This window comes from Scyliorhinus canicula, chromosome 4 (assembly GCF_902713615.1).
Source record: "Scyliorhinus canicula chromosome 4, sScyCan1.1, whole genome shotgun sequence".
Classification (NCBI taxonomy): Eukaryota; Metazoa; Chordata; class Chondrichthyes; order Carcharhiniformes; family Scyliorhinidae; genus Scyliorhinus; species Scyliorhinus canicula.
Genome location: NC_052149.1, coordinates 182,211,265 through 182,230,853, shown reverse-complemented (window position 1 = coordinate 182,230,853; position 19,589 = coordinate 182,211,265). Strand labels below are relative to the sequence as shown.

Here is a 19,589-nt window from a genome sequence, read left to right as displayed (position 1 = left end):
CACTAGCGGGAAATGTAGTGCCAGGAAGTGCTGGTGGGGGTGGGTGGGGCCGCGGCACATTTTCCACGGGAGAGAGTGCCTGACAACAGGGTGGTAAAATCACAAGAGGGGGGACAGACAAAGGGATAGAGGGGGGGAAATGGTGAGGGCAGCGGTGGCATTTGGGGGGTGGGGAAAGGGGGGGAAGGTGCAGAGCCATTGGCGGAACTAAGGGAGGGGAGGGTGAAGGATTCTACTCTGGCTAAAGCAGGCCACACATAGCAACAGGGAACATGATGGTACCATGAACAGCCACTTTGGAGGGTCCCTAAACAAAGGTCCCAGAGATCAAGGGCTCACCCACATGGCATACACACAGTTGGTGGCCATGTTTGGTGACCCTTGGACAAAGGGAAACCTCTCGGTACACGGGCCCGATCTCATCATGAGTACAGTGATTGGGGCCATTTTGGATGGCCCTCTAACAAAGGGAAACCCCAGAGTGCAGGGACGCATCCTCAAAGTAAGTATGGTTGATCCCACAAGTGGGGGGGGGGGGGGGGGGGCGCGCTATAACCCCCCTCATCAAAATATTCACCTGGAACATCCGGGCTCTTAATGGCCCAGTGGAAAGACCCAAAGTCTTCACCCACCTGAAAAGTATGAAAGGCGACATTGTTTTCCTCCAAGCAACACACCTGCGGGAGAAGGACCAACTGCGATAAGAAAGGGCTGGGTAGTACAATTCTTCCTCTGGGACGAGAGCTGGGGGGGTCATGTTGCTTAGTAAGGGAATGGTGTTTATGGTGACGAGGAAGGTTATGGACCCAGGGGACAGTATGTTATGGTCAGCAGGGCTCTGGAAGGGGCAACAGTGATCCTGGATATCATGTACGCGCCCAACTGGGATGACATGGATCTTATAAAGAAGACCATGACGGATGTTCCCAACTTAGACACACACTGACTCATCATGGGGCGGGGGAACTATAACTGTGGACAGAACCCATGGACTGACAAGTTGAACATCAAAATGGTAAGACTTCTAACATGGCGAAAGAACTCAGCATATTTATGGAGCAGATCGGGCAGTGGACCCATGGAGGTTCACACACTCAGGGGCAAAGGAGTTCTCATGCAAACGGTGCTTCCAGGGAAGTAAGAGTGGAATACTCCTACGATTATGATCTCCGACCACGCCGCACACTGCATAGATATGCCCCGAACCCCCCTGGAGATTGAGCATGACCCTCCTTGCTGACAAGTTTTTTTGCGAGAAAATATCACAAGCCATAGACGGGTGTATTACGAATAACCAGAATGGGGAGATCTCACTCTCCATGTTCTGGGAGGCTCTGAAGACTGTAATCAAGGGTGAGCTTATCGCCTCTGAAGGAAAGAGAGGGCAGCTAGGCAACAGCCAGTCAACTCCATACTGGAGAAAGACCCATATTCCGCGGCCCCGACCGTAGATCTTCAGTTTGAGAAGAAAAAGCTACAAATGTACTTCGACTTGCTGTCCAGGAGGAAAGCAGTGCACCAACTCCGCCAGACACAGGAGACCTTCTACAAACAGGGAGACAAAGCCTGAGGCTCACCAGCTGAGGAAGAAGGCAGCCGATGGAAATAGCACAGATTAGGGACAACAACAGACAGGTGGCAGAGTCAAAAAGGGTCAACAATGCATTCAAAGCCTTCTACCAAGGGCTGTACATGCCCCCCCCCCCCCCCCCCCCCCCCAAGGGGACCTGAGGATGAGGCGGTTGCTCAATGGACTGGACATGCCAGTCGTGAGAGATGATAGGAAACGGGGACTGGAAGTACCATTAGAACTTGGAGAAGTCATGTAGAGTGTAGTGATCTCTGTATATGTATATACATAAAAGGTTAATGTGCAGTCAGTATCGTAAGATGATTACTAGAGGGTAACACTAACAGGGGGTATAAATGCAAGCTCACTTTGTTTTCCCCCTCTCTTCGGGTGTGTTGTGACTAGAGAACAGAAGTGTTGCGTTCGCTCAGAGTGCAAGTATAATATTCATAGTTTAATTTAATTCTATCTTGTTTAATTTAACTGCTAGTAAAAGTATTAAATCAAGTTAATTGATTAGTTACTCAGTAAATTATTTGTTATCACAGGAGGACTTTGAGTATTCGTCATCAAAGTTAAGAAATTCTCGGCATAAACAAATGAATAAGACATATTACTTTAAGTAATATAACAGGGAGCAGGCGGGAAAGGCGCTGGGACCAGATGGTTTTATGGCAGACATCTATAAAAGATTTGCGATGGTACTGGCCCCACACCTGTGGTGTTCACAGACTTGCTGGCGAGGGACACGCTGCCACCAATGCTAGCAGTTTGCGAAGTCTATCACTTGCAGTTTCTCCTTTCCAAGAAATCAACATTCTTCACAAGTCGGATTGGATACGAATCCAGCTGGGAGACCTTAGTGGTGATAGTCTCCCGATTTAAAAAGGCATGGGTCCACTTTCTTTTCTGCAGCTGATGTTTCGCAGCTGGTGATCAGTGCAAAACACTTTGTCTTCAGATAGACGGCGCAGTGGCACAGTGGTTACACAGCACCAGGGACCCGGGTTCGATCCCAGTCTGGATGACTGTGGGAGTTTGCACCTTCTCCCCCCGTGTCTGTGGATTTCATCCAGATGCTCCGGTTTCCTCCTACAGTCCAAATATGTGAAGGTTAGGTGGATTGAGATGATTGGCAATAGGGTGAGGGAGTGAGCTTAGGTAGAGTGCTCTTTTGGAGGGTCAGTGCAAACTTGATGGGCCGAATAGCCTCCTTCTGCACTGAAGGGGTTCTATAAGTACAATGTGTTATCTGAAGATAGTTCCAGACATATGGGCCGGGATTCTCCCCTACCCAGCGGGGCGGGGGGTCCCAGCGTATTGGAGTGACGTCAACCACTCCGGCGTCGGGCCTCCCCAAAGGTGCGGAGAATTCCACACATTTAGTGGCCAAGCCTTCACATTGACGGGCTAGGCCCACGCCGGCATGGTTGCCGCTCCGCCGACTGCCGCCAATGTCCTTTTGCGCCACGCCAGCTGGGGCCGAAAGGCCTTAGCCGGCCGGCGGAAGTCCGCGCATGCGCCGGTGCGTCAACGGCTGCTGATGTCATACCGGCGCATGCGCAGGGGAAGGGGTCTCTTCCACCCCCGGCATGGTGAAGGCCATGGCGGGGCGGAAGAAAAAGAGTGTCCCCACAGCACTGGCCCGCCCGCCGATCGGTGGGCCCCAATCGCGGGCCAGGCCACCGTGGGGGCTCCCCCCGGGGCCAGATCGCCCCGTGCCCCCCCGCCCCGGACCCGGAGCCCGCCCGCGCCGCCAATCCCGCCGGCACCAGAGGTGTTTTGATTCCCGCCGGCGGGATTGGCCTGTCAGCGGCGGGACTCCGGCCCATCGCGGGCCGGAGAATCGCCGCGGGGGGCCCGCCGACCGGCGCGGCGCAATTCCCGCCCCCGCCGATTCCCAGGTGGCGGAGAATTCAGGCCACGGCGGGGGCGGGATTGACGCCAGCCCCGGGCGATTCTCCGACCGGGGGGGGGGTCAGAGAATTCCGCCCATGATCAGCTTCTATTGTCCATCCAGAATGATCTAGAAGTCCAAAACCATGGGGTAATAGCTGAGCTCTTCAAAATTACCCAGGATTAAATGGTTTCTGTACAGCTCAGCTCTCATTGGTAATGTTCAAATTAAGATACTAGAAACCTGGACTTACATTTCTTGCTAATGCAACAAACAAGTGTCAATTCCACAGATAGTATTCACCTTTGTATGTCCATTTACAGGGGAGAACCCCACTCATCACACATTGCACTCTCCACATAATTACAGTCCAGAGTTGCTCTCAGCTTACCATGGATTCTTGTTTCCTCATTTCGCTGAATGATCATAGAATTTACAGTGCAGCAGGAGGCCATTCGGCCCATCATGTCTGCACCGGCCCTTGGAAATAGCACCCCACTTAAGCCCACATCCGTAACCCCACCTAACCTTTTTGGATACTAAGAGCAATTTTAGCATGGCCAATTCACCTAACGTGCACATCTTTAGACTATGGGAGGAAACCGGAGCACCTGGAGGAAACCCACGCAGACACGGGGAGAACGTGCAGGCTCCGCACAGACAGTGACTCAAACCTGGAATCGAACCGGAGACCCTGGAGCTGTGAAGCAACTGTGCTACCCACTGTGCTACTGTGCTGCCCTAATGCTTTCACTCACCCAGCACCCAAAACAGATTATACCCCCCCCCCCCCCCACTTGCAGACCAAATCAGTGAGCATAACATTCAGGCTCCTCGCACCACCGAAAGGCAGGCGCTACGGGAGACCGACAGTGTGTGAAGGCACCAGGCTCATATTGCACAAACTGCTGCCAGTCACGATTCAACAGCGAACCAAAGTGCAAGGGCCAGCTGGACACCAATGAATTTTCAATTATCAACAGCAACACTGGTTGGGAGATTGTTCCCAATTGGAGATTCCTTGCGAACTGGATGCAAAGTCAATATGAACCGGCTTGCGAATTTAAATTCCTGTCGAATTGGGATACGAATTGAATGTGAACTGAAGTTTATTTACAAACTGGCCGCGAACTCAAATGGGAAATGGATGTGTGAATTCATCAAGAATTGTGGTGTTCCATGCCAACTGGGTGCGAATCCATCAGTACTCACTGGTGGCGTGTGCACACAGGGAATTTCCAAGGTACCTCATCTCCCGGCATACAACAAGAGGGTTGTGTTTTAGCTACCTGGTCTGCCAACGTGGCACCTTGCACCTTATAATTCGGAGTGACCATCTCCAAGCACTTACCTCAGTTTTCAGAGAGTTTCTTAAATTCACCGAAGTGGGTATGACGATTCTTGTTCCTCCTGATAATTCCAGAACAATCTCCCAGAGTCCGTAGAAGGCTGCAAGGTGGCCCTTCAAATACAGGCTGTGGCACCCCACATCTGGCTGTAGCAGCTTGTAAAGCCAAGTGTCTCATACTCGCTGCTGCCCACAGAGTCTCTGTTATCTATCTGTCTATTCATTTATTTGGAGGGAAGCCTGTAACATGATTTCAAAAATGGTTTCTTCTGCCCTCTTCTCCCCGGCAACATGAATCATATTGATGCTGTAATCGGGTCGAACTGCGAATTAGCTATCTTTGACCTCAACTACCTTTCATCTGGGAAGTAAATGGACGGTTTACAACACAACTATTTAAAACCAATACCTTCAATACCTCTCTGAGATTTTGGAGACTCTCAGTCTCCACTGTTAGCCTCTAGTCTCCAAGCATAAATAATTTGCACCTTTTCCCCAGTAAAACAATTCAAGCTCTCCTTTGTCCCCTAACAATCAAGCCACGCTTACTTACTGTTCAGAAGGCTTTGGAACAGGTTACGTGACCACTTTCATTTACCCAAATTTAAGGCTACAGACATAGTAATCTTATAAACATCTTAATTGTGGGGCAGCACGGTGGCGCGGTGGAAAGCACTGGGACTATGGCGCTGAGGATCCGTGTTCGAATCCCGGCCCTGGGTCACAGCCTGTGTGGCGTTTGCACATTCTCCCTTTCACTGCGTGGGTTTTACCCCACAACCCAAAGATGTGCACGTTAGGTGGATTGGCCATGCTAAATTTATCCTTAATTGGAAAAATATAATAATAATTGGGTACTCTAAATTTTAAAAAATAAATAAATAAACGTCTTAATTGTAACAGACATTTACATGTGTAGTGTGTTGTAACCCAGCAGTTTACTACCCCAGGCAATAAGGTGTCCATTGGAATGGCTCGGTAAGTTTAAAATTGCATGCCCTGTATGCTTCCAGTTTAGCCCTCTGATGTCAGCTTGCTCAGCTTCCGGAACGTAAATTCCAACCCCTTATGTCTGTTTAATGTTCTTTCCGCGACTTCACGTGCTGCATTTGCAATCCCAAAAAAGCAATGTCTGAAACTTCTACAGAACCATTGGTCCGTTTCTGGAAATACCACAGGAAGTCTGCCACGCAAAGCCAGGAAATTGAGCTTGTGGCAAACCAAAGCCCTGCTTTGACATGTTTGGTGCAGAATGTGGAAAATCCATTTGACTTCGCTTTTGGCATTTACATTTTTTTAAGAATAATATCCTGACATCTCTGGGTGAGTCTGGACAATCCTCATGATGCCATCCTTGATGTAGTATCAGAAGACATTCTGGCATGAGAGGATTCTCATTGAGGTTAAGTCCATGTGGTGTCTTTTTGGGAGAGAAACAATCTCAATGTGCCTCCATCTTCTGATATAGAACTAACTGTTTTTAGAAAGATGTATATATGCTATCTTTGAATTGCAGAATAAAGATGTCTCTTCAGTAATGCTGTGTTTTAAGTTTATTTATATTTCCACAAGTTGGCTGTAATTCAAATGCTACCTTGATCAAAAAGCTGATCTGGTTATACTTCTACCATTAAATTGCATAAAATATTGATTAATAAGTTAACTAATTGCAAAATGTATTTAACGATGTTCAGTTGTTTTAATTAGGACATTCAATTGAGTCCTCTGGTGAAATTATAAGATATTATCCATGCACATGCTGTGGACTCCTCAGAAACCTTTTATCCTCCCATCAAAGTGCTATCTCAGGGGACTGGTAAATCATCATATTCCAATTTTACAGAATGTGGGTGGAAGAATTAATTACAGAAATGACACGCTTGTCTTCGGCTGAAGCATTGCATTAATCTACCATTCGGTTTGCCAGGGAATAATCATTTCAGTATTCAACTTTTGCTGAAAGCTGCTTTTGTGCCTAATCATTGCAGATCTCCAATCTCTATGTATATGACAGTGTGTTGCTGCTGGCTGATGCCTTCCATAAAAAACTGGAAGATCGAAAATGGCACAGCATGGCTAGTCTGACTTGTATAAGAAAAAATTCTAAACCATGGCAAGGTGGGAAGTCTACATTTGATGCAATCAAAAAGGTACTGTATGTTTCACTGTACAATTCAAATGATATTGCACCTGCATAAGTAAAATAAGCTTATAATAGTAGAACTTAAGTAAAATAATTCTTCAAATTTCCTGAAGGAAGATGACCTGGTGAAATATTTGTGGAAAAGGAACTGCATATTTCTGTCCAAACATTTTGTTGGGTAACTGAAGAATCACATTTGGTTCACTAACGTCCTTTCGTGAAGGAAACCTGCCACTCTTGACTGGTCTGGCCGACATGTGACTCCAGATTCGCAGCATTGTGGCTGACTCTTGAATGCTCTCTGAAATGCCTAGCAGGTACCTCAGGTGTATCAAAGCATTACAGAGAAGCCAAAAAGGAATGGAGCAGGATGGACCACTCGACATTAGCCTAGACATCGGATATATCAATGATACATCGAGCCTTGTCGAATATGGAGAGTTCTTCTTACTAAGATCAGGGAAATTGTGCCTAAATTGGGAAATCTCCTGGACTCACAGCGCCAGTGACCTGGGTTGAATTCCGTCCATGGGTGACTGTGTAGAGTTTGCATGTTCCCCCTCTGTCTGCGTGGGTTTCCTCCGGGTGATCCGGTTTCCTCCCACAGACCAAACATGTGCAAGTTAAATGAATTGGCCACACTAAAATTTCCCCTTATTATGTCCAAAGAACTGTAGGTTCATCGGGGTTATGGGGTTGAGGGGATCGGGTGGAGGATTGGGCCTCGGCAGGGTGCAGTTTCAGACGGTCGGTGCAGACTTGATGGGTCAAATGGCCTCCTTTTGCACTATTCTTCTCTGAGTGTTTGGAAATGATTTGACTGTGAAGCCTTTGGGAAAGCAGGGATAGGAGCTTCTCCTATTTTCAGAAGAATTTGTGGAAAAACCAATTGACATTTAATGGATAATGAAACTTCAATAGTATAATGTCTGGTCTACCTAACAATTCAGGCCTCCAGAGAACTAACAAATAAAACTACAAAAAATACAAGGAAACAGTCATCAAAATTCATCAATCATTCTGGCAGGAGTGCAATATTTTAAGAAGTGATGACAAAGTATGCAACCAATATATTTTTTAAAAGTAGAATAAATCCTCTTTTTGGTATTCTTATGGAGATTGTTTGATACCCTGTTAATCTAACAACAGACGAACATTTACCTTCTCAAGGCAGTAAGGCAGTTAGGTATGAGCAATACATACTGGTCTTGCCAGTGATGTTCACATCCAAGCACAAATTGTAAAACAGAAGCAACAAATTATTTATTGTTCTCTGTCTGCATTCGCATTTGAGCTATTCAGTTTAGGGTTGTTTATGCCTGATTCATGGTATCGTATTGATTATATCTGATTCTATTGCTCTAGAGGTTCATCTGTCACCACATTACAAAATACAAATAATGGAGGGCAGGACTTTCAGCCCTGTTTCGGGGCAAGTATGGAGGTAGGAGGACATAAAGATTGCAAGGATAGCTGCCGTCCCAATGCCATCTCACCCCGAGCCGTTTTTCCAGAGGTGGGATTAGCAGTGGAGGGGCTAATTAATATAGGTTAGTGGTGCTACTTAAGGCCAATTAACAAAGGCAGATTGGGTTCCTCACCCAACACCCCATCCCCATACCCCAAATTGGTGGTCTGGCTGATGCTGTAATCATTTTTTTCTTATATTTTAGAAGTTGTCAAGACGAAAGCTTTCTTTCTCTCTCTCTCTCCTGAAATGCAGGTTGTATTTCCTTTGCAGCTAGCTGGTCACTTATTGGAAAGTGAACCAGCCCTCTGGCCACTAACTGGCAAACTTGGGGAAAATCGATGGTCAAGTGACTCTTTCACACACAGCGCAGAATTGTGACCTTCATTTGACCAGCGATTTTATTCATTTTAGTTTGATGTGAGCTCAATAATGACAGCTCTTTTACGAATGCTATGGCAAGCTCTTCTAGAAATATAATGAGTTTATAAAAGGCTTGCAAACATTTCTATAAGTACTTCTTATTTCAAGGATAATGACATACTTATAAAAGCCTCATTTTATTCAGTGTGGAATGGTCAGCTTCTCTCAGGATGCAATTTTTGTGCAATTCAATTATATACTTGTTGAAACCTTGAAAGATACCCAGAGGGCTTAAGAAGCTGCTTGAGTGTCAAGACAGATTTGTAACAGAAAATCCAAGATTCCACAAACTGTGTACAAGCAGCAAACAGGCTTATCTTACTAGCTGAGGGTGAGTCAGCAAGTGGTCCCTTATGCTGAAGTGGTACTCTGCTTTTTATATTACTTTTTGCCTTAAACAGTACATGGTGTTAACTGAAAAAATAAAATCCCCTTATCTCGGGAATGGTAATATATACTGGACTTGCAACCCAGATGTCTTAAATTCAATCCCACCGTGACACCTTAGTGAATTGAATTTAATAGATCTGACAATTTGTGGAACAATACTGTTTAGTTCCTCAGAATCCTATCTGGCTGACCTACATGTATTAAGTGTTCGTCTGCATAGTTGTCTCTTAATGATGGTTTAATATTGCATCCAAATTGTAAGTAAGTACCACCAAATTCAGCAGATGAGTTCAGAAATTTTGACAAAAAGCCCAGATGAGTCAATCTCAGTCCAATCAACTCTGTTCCAATCAACCAAGTCCCTCACGCTGACATCAGAAAATTAGGGCCCAAGTTGTTTCACAGGTCAGCCATGCAATGGCCTGACATAATTGTACTCCCAAAATTATATCAATCACCCTACAATCCAGATTGCTCTATCATTATTATTATATACGACATGTTCTCAATATTGAGTCTGAATTCCATGCTATGAAGGAAGGGGAGGGGAATGCCTTGCTGATCACCTGTTGTCAACTTCCCCTCCCCATTATTACATTCCTTTTCACCTCTCCCCATAAATGAAACATTACTTGGAGGAGGTACTGTGTAAATCACTATGAGTTCGGGATTTCAGTGTCTGCATTTGGAGTTTCCCCATTCACAGTCCTGCCAAACCCCCAAATCCTGTTTCAGATTGTTGCTAACTCCACAATTCTGAACCCCAATTGTCTTGAAGTCCAGATTATCCAAGAATTACCACATTCCTTTTGCAATCACCATCCTGAACTATTAAATCTGAGATCAGCCAAATCAATGTATTTTGCTACATATCCTCAATTTCCAAAAAAGGGAGAGGACGACAAAATAAACTAATAGCTAACCAAGTCCTGCATTTATAGTTTAAAGAATAATCGGCAGAATTTCAGAATTTGATACCTAAAAGTGCCAGTAAAATTCACAGAGTATACGACAGAAACTGAAATTGAGTTATCCAGAAAGCATAAATCAGTGGACCTGAAATTATGTTCAAAATAAAAAAGCATGATATTTACTGACTTGCCATTTTAATGATTTGAGCAATCATATGAGCAATGCAATGGGATATCTGTTAGTTGCATGATAAATTTAATTCTATAGAAAAATATATGAAAAGATCTGTATCTGTCTCATTTTTCAGATTTGCTGTTTATGTGGACTTTTAAGTGTCAAATCTATAAGCGTATTTTTGCTTTTATTTATAGGGAAAAGTGAGTGGATTAACGGGAATGCTCAATTTTAGGGATGATGGTACAAATGCCAATGTTCTGTTTGAAATTCTTGGTACCAGTTACAGTGAGGAAAAGGATAGAGGGATTCAACGTGTAAGCAATATTTTGTGTTCCCGAATTGATATGAGATGTTAAACTGTGCTTGTTTTATTCATGCATTTTCTCCATGTGTTTTGATTGTTAGGGTTCTGTTTTGTTTTTGATTAAAGTTTGATTAAATTTTGTTAGGCCCTATTCCATCAGCTGCACCTTCACGTTGTGGTTATAACAACGTTCAAAGACAATGAAGCAATAGTGCCCAATATGTATTTGCTAAATTTTGATTGTGTCCTGAGCAAAACGAGAGTGGGTCATCCCATAAGGAATAAAAATATTGGGATGGAACTTAGCTCTACTGGGATTATGCTCATGTTGCCCATTCTGCTGTTTTCAAATGGGAAACGTGATTGTTTATTTTCCGCCTGCCCTTTCCAAATGCCAAGGGATATGCCTGGAGTATCTGCTGAGATGGGCCAGCAATTCCCTCCAGTACATTGTTGATAGTTCTTAGCCAAAGTCTTGTCAGCCGAGTGCTGACATGAATGATTCTGATGCAGCAGACAAGGTCAGAACATCAGTCAGTATCAATAATGCCCAACCTATCACCACATCCCAAATTGCTTCAAAGAACAGATCACCTTGAGCACCGTTGGATCTTCTCTGGAACTCTTCACCACCATGAAAAGGATGTTATTCTACTCCAATATTTATGGCAGCTCATTGCAACTGATGTGTCTGCTTCAGGTGTGGTAATGATAATCGCCCCATAATTTGAAGACAGTTTTGGGCCCGTCAGCTCAGTAATTTTCTGCTTGCAGAGTTGCCCTGTCAACGGTTCGCAAGGCTCAATGTCCAATGATATCAAATGGTAAAAATGAAACACTTCAATGTCTAATTCAAATTCAGTAGCAAGTACAAAGGTACATGGCAGAAGTGTGTAACCATTATCTTAAGTTCCAACAATAAATTCGATTTTGCTACATAAAACTAGAAAATTCTGCAAATCCTCTTCACCGTTATCAGCATCTGCACAGAGTGCTAATGTTTCAGGTCAGACCTTGGGCACAATTTAACCAAAATGAAACAGAGTGCTGTGTTTTAAGTCAGTGTTTCCCGGCACTGGCAGCACCGAAAACGACCCTGCTATCAAACGGGACTCTGCTTCATTCAGGGCCGAGGCGAGGAAAGCCCTGCTGAGGCCACACTCAGTTTCTTTTCCTGCTCCGCTTGCCCGTGCAGGAAGAGATTGTGTCTCCATTTTCAAATGGCGCCCCAAACTGTAGGCCCCGCAACCTCCAACTCACCTATAAAGGGGTCATCAAGCCCCCACACCTCACTTCATGAGGGCACCTCCAGGCTCAATCCTGGCATGAGCAAAGGTTCACCGAAACACCATGAGCCAGGCGCCAAGCTAGCAGTGCCAGCGTGAGTGGGTGGCATCAGATGTGCTAGACTAGCAGTACCAGGGTGCCTGGATTGCATCAGGATGCCAGGGTCCCACCTTGCCCATAGCTCACCGACCCAAGGATCTCCGATCACCTGAGAGACCCCCCAAGTGCCAGTACACCTGGTTCACGTTTGTGGAGACCAGTGCTAACTGGTGCTCTCTCAGGGTCTCCGAGGCATGGGGGGGAGGGGGGGGGGGGGGGGGGGGAGGTTAGATTGTATGCCTTGGGTAACCTGGTCAGTGAATATTCAAGTGTGCCTTACTTCACACTTGCACACTTTAATATGCAAATTTAGGTCCCGCCATTGTGGGCAGCATATTGCGTCCTCTCGTGAGACACCGTTAGATCTTGTGAGGTATATCGAGCCAGATAAATCTCGTGAGAGGACTCTCGCGAGATTGACCAGCCTTGCCGCGTCCCACTTGGGCACAGCTCAGCATTAGCTGTACCCCTTGTGTCAGAAATGGGAAGAGCTATAAATGTGATGGGGGTGCCTCAGCTAGCTCAGTTGGCTGGACAGCTGGTTCATGATGCGGAGGGATGCCGAGAGTGTACTGGCCGACGTTACTCTTAAAGGCCCAACCTTCTCCACCCCACCTCTCACCTGAGGTGTGGTGACACTCAGGTTAAATCTCCACTCAACGGGACTCAAAGAGGAGAACAGCCTTTGGTCCTGTGGGACTGTGGCGACAATTAAATTTACATTTTATAGGCTTTCAGCAAGTGAAAGGGGAGAAGGCGGGAAGAGGAACACTCCCACGCTTGTCAGCTGGATTTGGATCAATGGACCCTGCTGCTACTGCTTCCACGCACACGCGGACATATGAAATAGAAGCAGGAGTAGGCCACTGAGCCCCTTGAGACTGCTCCGCCATTGAGCAAGATCATGGCTGATCTGATTGTGGCCACATATTCACGTCCCCCCATATCCTTTGGCTCCCTTGTTAGTCAAGAATCTATCTCCGTTGCCTTAAAAATATTCAATGATCCTGTCTCCACTGCTTTCTGTGGAAGAGATTTAAAAGACACACCACTCTGAGAGAAGAAAATTCTCCTATTCTCTATCGTAAATAGGAGGAACGTTGGTAAACTGTGTCCCTGAGTTGTAGTGTCTCTCACAAGGTAAAACATCTTTTCAGCATCCACCTTACCAAGTCTCCCACCAACCAGGACATTAAATGGTTCAATAAGGTTGCCATTTTCTAAACTTCAATGGATACAGGCCCAGTCTGTCCAACTTTCCTTAAAAGTTAACTTCCATGCCCCAGGTATCAGTCGAGTGAATCTTCACTGAACTGTTCCGAATGCATATATATCCTTTCTTCAATCAGGAAACCAAAACTGCACACATACCCCAGATGTGGTCTCACCAACCCCATGTCCAACAAAACATTCCTCCTTTTATATTTGTTATGCTCTTTTTTTGTAGCCACAAAGAGAAAGAATCAGAGGTGCCACATATCGAGTTCATATAGCGTAGTGCAAGGGGTTTATTTACAAGATGCTGCTCAGACAGGATATAATGGTGTTATGGGCCATGGTTTAGAGAACTCCAAAGTGTATCATGGAGTTCACCTGACCCACAACTTTTAATAGATTGTGGTATGGGGAGCACACAGCCCACTCGACAGGTGTGGTACAGCAGAAATGGAAAAAGTATTTTTTAAAGCAAAAAAATGTTTATTCTATTAACTCAAGTTAACCTTTTTAAAACAAACAGTGAACATCCGAGCAACCGTTAATTCAAATACAACCCCCAAAGAATACAACACTAAGTAATCCGTAAGCTCTCCTTTTAACATCCAGAAGTCTTTTAAAAAACCTTTAAACAGAAGCACATCAGGTTAAAGTCACTACTGAGAGCAGTTATTAGTTTTAAATCACCAAAGGAGCAAATTACAGTATTTAGATTACAGAGAGAGAGACTCATACACCTTCTGGCTGTGACTGCAGCTATCCAGCTCTGAAAACGAAACTAAAACACACCCTGCAGCAAACAGCCTAAAATGAAAGTAAAAAGCTGCCAGACAGCCCAGCTCCATTCACTCTCTGACATCACTGCAGTAATAAACATCCATTATGTGCTAGAATGGCCTCTGTTCTTTTTCAACCATCTGGTCAAAAATTGTTTCTGATAATTGCACTTCAACTTCATCTTCACTCTTTGATTTCTCCTCTTGTCTTAACCTGTGAATTTGCAACCATGTTACTACACAGTCCGGAAAAATCCTAGGATATTCGCCCTTCAACACTTCAGTTGTCTGATTTTTCACTGGCTTATCAACCACAGTAGGCATCACTCCCACCTGCGATCCAGCTAAATCATTACCCAAGGTAAACTGTATTCCTGGAGAAGATAGTTTCTCTATTACTCCTACTACAACTTCACCACTCTTCACTGGACTTTCCAACCTTACCTTATATAATGGAACACCTCTCACCCTGAATTCCACATATTACCACCTTTTCTGGCAACATTCTTCCCAAACTACATAACTCCTCATCTCTTACCATTAAAGATTCCCATTAAAGGCTCCCGTATTTCTTAAAATGGTGACTTCTTTACCTGCTCCTTCTGGTACACATGAGTAAACTTTACCCACACAAGTAAGTTCTTTAAAGAGATCGGGGCACCTTCTTATCAATCAACTCTTAATCAGGCTGTACAATCTTTTGCACCTCCTTTGCTTCACTTGGGCTTTCCTTTACCACTTTAACAAACCCCACTGTCTTATCCGTTTTTTACCACATCAGCCTTCCCAGTGCTTTTCTTCAACCACCAACATTGTGACTTTACATGGCCTAGTTTCTTACAGTGAAAACATTTGAAACTTTACATTTCTTTTCCACCGTCCTCGATTTCTTTTTTAGTCTGAGGTACACTCTCATTATCTCCCATCAGATCACCTTTACCTTTACCACTTGAATATTTCTCATGTCCCCAGTTTCTATCCCTCACAGGCTGAAAATGATGTCGGAAATCAAGCTTTGATTTATGAACTAATTCATAATCATCTGCCATTTCTGCTGCTAATCTCGCAGTTTTGACCGTCTGTTCTTCCACATGAGTTCTCACTACATCAGGAAATGAACTTTTAAACTCCTCCAAAAGTATAATTTCTCTGAGAGTTTCATACATTTAGTCTATTTTCAAAGCCCTTATCCACCTCTCAAAATTACTCTGTTTGAGCTTTTCAAACTCCATGTATGTTTGACCAAATTCTGTCCTTGAATTTCTAAACCTTTATCTGCAGGCTTCAGGCATTAGTTCATATGCACCTAAGATGGATTTTTTCACCTCCTCATACGTCTCAGATACCTCCTCTGATAGTGATGCAAACACTTCACTAGCCTGACCTACCAGCTTTGTTGAATCAGTAATACCCATATGTCCTGTGGCCATTTCATTTGTTTAGCTACCTGCTCAAATGAAATGAAAAAGGCTTCTACCTCCATCTCATCAAACCTTGGCAATGCTTGGATGTATTTAAATAGATCCCCACCAAGTCTTCAACTAGGAAGCTCTTTCTCACTATCCTCACCACTATCATCCAACTGTACGTTTCCCGTTATGCCTGCCAATTTAAACCGACTGTCATGTTTCATGGCCATTTTCTGAAGTTCAAACTTTCTCTCTTTATAATTTTCCCTGATCTGTATCTCCCTTTTCTCTTTCTTTGTCCTCTCTATCTCTTTCGTATTCAAGCTGCTTTAATTCTTTCTCATGTTCCATTTGTATAATTTGTGACTGATTTTTGCCATTTCCAAAGAGTCAAACTGTATCTCAGGCAACTTTAAATGCTTAGCCACTGCCATAAATAACTCATCTTTTCGCATTTTGTCAGGTAATGTTAACTGCAATGTTTTTGCAAAATCTAACAGTCTGCTTTTAGTCTCTGCCCGTAAGGTACTGCGTGTCACCGTCTCTACCCCCAAAAACGTCAGAGCCTCTGAAAGAGCCATTGTCCACAACACACTCCCCACTTAAACTAGAATACCACACCTGAAAAGCAACCACAATATGCTCAACCCTCACTGTCTTTAAGTTATAGAACAGTACAGCACAGAACAGGCCCTTCGGCCCTCGATGTTGTGCCGAGCAATGATCACCCTACCCAAACCCACGTATCCACCCTATACCCGTAACCCAACAACCCCCCCCCCCCCCCCCCCCCCCCCCCCCCGCCCCCCCCCCCCCCCCCCCTTAACCTTAACCTTACTTTTTAGGACACTACAGGCAATTTATCATGGCCAATCCACCTAACCCGCACATCTTTGGACTGTGGGAGGAAACCGGAGCACCCGGAGGAAACCCACGCACACACGGGGAGGACGTGCAGACTCCGCACAGACAGTGACCCAAGCCGGAATCGAACCTGGGACCCTAGAGCTGTGAAGCATTTATGCTAACCACCATGCTACCGTGCTGCCCCTAAGTTCACTAAGCCAATCCAATAGATAGACATTTATCCCCCTCAGGCCCCCAATTTGTTATGGGCCAGGGTTTAGAGAACCACAAAGTGTATCATGGAGTTACCTGACCCACAACTTTTAATAGATTGTGGTTTGGGGAGCACATGCCCCACTCTACAGGTGTGGTACAGCGGAAATGGAAAAAGTATTTTTTAACACAAAAGAATGTTTATTCTATTAACTCAAGTTAACCTTTTTAAAACAGTGAACCTCTTAGCAACCATTAATTCAAATACAGCCCCCAAAGAATACAACACTAAGTAATCCGTAAGCTGTCCTTTTACCATCCAGAAGACATTAAAAAAAAACATTAAACAGAAGCACATCAGGTTAAAATCACTACTGAGAGCAGTTATTAGTTTTAAATCACCAAAGGATCAATTTACAATTTTTAGATTACAGTGAGAGAGACTAATGCCTCCTCTGGCTGTGACTGCAGCTATCCAGCTCTGAATACGAAACTAAAACACACCCTGCAGCAAACAGCCTGAAATGAAAGTAAAAAGCTGACAGACAGCCCAGCTCCACCCACTATCTGACATCACGACAGTAATAAACACCCATTTCTTAAATGCACTCTCACATGACAATGGTGATATCCATAAAAGCCGATGAGACGCTCTGATGATGTCATTGCATAACACATGACATTACACTCTGATACATAACATCTCTCCCTCTTTACTCTATTTGTGTCCGCAACATTTTTACTGAATTAATACTTTAGCACAGATCCAACACATTATGTCATAACTAACATTGTTATGTTACGGATAGATATGTACATTAGTCAGACAGTCTCTTGGGTGGATGCCTGTCTCGTTTTGGCAAAAAACGAGGTTCAGGAACTCGGCTCTTAGCCGGTACTAAGAGTGTCTTCCTATACTCTGGTCAGTGTCACATCTGGTGAAACTATCTCAGGAACTGTCTCTTGTTGTGTGGATGATTCTGTTGCAATAGATTCCAGAATTGTGACAATTGTCATCGGCAAGTCGGGCATGTCACTATCCATACACTCTCTGGTGAAAACATCTGGTACAGATTCTGTACTCTCACTACGTGCAGACAATAATTGGTCAGCATGCCGACACCAAGTTTGTTCATTGTCAGATTGTAGAGTATATGAAATCAGATCCGTTTTGAGTTCATTTTTTGCCTGAGGTGTAATTTCTCGCAAGAACACATTCCCCTTGGTCAAAGACTCATGCTTTTGGAATGTTGTTCTGTTCCTAACACTTGTGCCTGATGTTGTTGCCTGACTACCTCTGAATTTTGAAGAGGGAGTCAAAAGGTCGAACTGTGTGCATAATTTCCTTTTCAACATCAGTATAGCGGGTGACATTGTGTTGTTGAATGCTCAGTGTTTCTGTGTGTCATTCAAAAACTATTGACATGTTTTGGTAGAGAGCCTTTACCCCTTCAATGTGGCGACTAGGGGCTTTTCACAGCAACTTCATTTCCCTGTTAATGTAAGCCTACTTGTGACAATAAAGATTGTTATTATTATTGTACAAAACGTTCAGCTAATCCGTTGGAAGCTGGATGGTAGGAGGCAGATTTGATGTGGCAGATGCCACTGCTCTTCAGGTAGTCCTCGAATACAACTATGTGAACTGAGTACCATTATCGCTCGCAAATTTCTCAGGTCTTGAAATATCTTTTCAAGCCTTTCTGTGGTCTGTCCCGTAGTTGTTGATTTCATGATGTCAACCTCTGGTCACAGTGAATGCACATCAAACATGACCAAAAGCATATGTTATTTGACTGGTCTCACATAATCGACGCGGATTCTTTGCCATGGCCTAGTAGGCTATTCCCATGAATGCAGAGGTGGTGGTGGAGGTACATTTCTCAATATAGTGCAGGATTTACATCACCCCACCATCTCCTCTATTTGGGCATCCAACCCGGACCACCAAAATTAGCTTCTCACCGACTCCTACATTCTAACTACACCGGGGTGGCCCTCGTGCAGCTGATCCAGGATTCTAATTTTTAAAAAATAAATAAATTTAAAGTACCCAATTCATTTTTTTTCCAATTAAGGGGCAATTTAGCGTGACCAATCCACCTACCCAGCACACCTTTGGATTGTGGAGACGAAGCACACTCAGACACGGGGTGAATGTGCAAACTCCACACGGACAGTGGCCCAGAGCTGGGGTCGAACCTGGGACCTCGGTGCCGTGAGGCAGCAGGGCTAACCCACTGCACCGCCGTGCTGCCCTCAGGATTCCAATTCATTGACACGGGGAATGACTGCACTAATACTCCAAAACAATCCTCCATTTTGTACAGTCAACTCAACATGCCTGATAAAATAGAGTTTAAGGTCTGGATTATTTTTGTGCTATTGAGTTAGAGTGCCCTGATGAATCCTGGAAAACACCTGTTCAATCCACAAACAGTGAGCCCTGAGACTGTTAATTCCAGTGTGTGTGGAATTAACAGTCTCAGGGTTTCAGTATGTGTGGAATTAACAGTCTCAGGGTTCAGAGCGTGTAGAATTAACAGTCTCAGGGTTCAGTGGGTGTGGAATTAACACTGAGCCCTGAGACTGTTAATTCTACACACTGAAACCTGAGGCTGTTAATTCCACACACACTGAACCCTGAGACTGTTAATTCTACACACACTGAAACCCTGAGACTGTTAATTCCACACACACTGAACCCTGAGACTGTTAATTCCACACACACTGATACCCTGAGTCTGTTAATTCCACACACACTGAAACCTGAGACTGTTAATTCCACACACTGAACCCTGAGACTGTTAATTCCACACACTGAAACCCTGAGACTGTTAATTCCACACGCTCTGAACCCCTGAGACTGTTAATTCCACACCCACTGAACCCTGAGACTGTTAATTCCACACACACTGAACCCTGAGACTGTTAATTCCACACACACTGAACCCTGAGACTGTTAATTCCACACACTGAGTCCTGAGACTGTTAATTCCACACACACTGAAACCTGAGACTGTTAATTCCACACACCCTGAAATCCTGAGACTGTTAATTCCACACACTGAACCCTGAGCCTGTTAATTCCACACACTGAGCCCTGAGACTG

General features: G+C 44.6%; 1 protein-coding gene across 1 annotated transcript in view; it reads left to right on the top strand.

Annotated features, from left to right (window-relative positions):
- Positions 1-19,589, top strand: part of LOC119965205 (glutamate receptor ionotropic, delta-2-like) — a 591,162-nt gene that overhangs the window by 364,693 nt on the left and 206,880 nt on the right. Inside the window, exons 7-8 of the mRNA XM_038795644.1 lie at positions 6,804-6,965; positions 10,523-10,642. Coding sequence (XP_038651572.1) covers positions 6,804-6,965; positions 10,523-10,642 — 282 coding nt within the window. The remainder of the gene's footprint in view (positions 1-6,803; positions 6,966-10,522; positions 10,643-19,589) is intronic.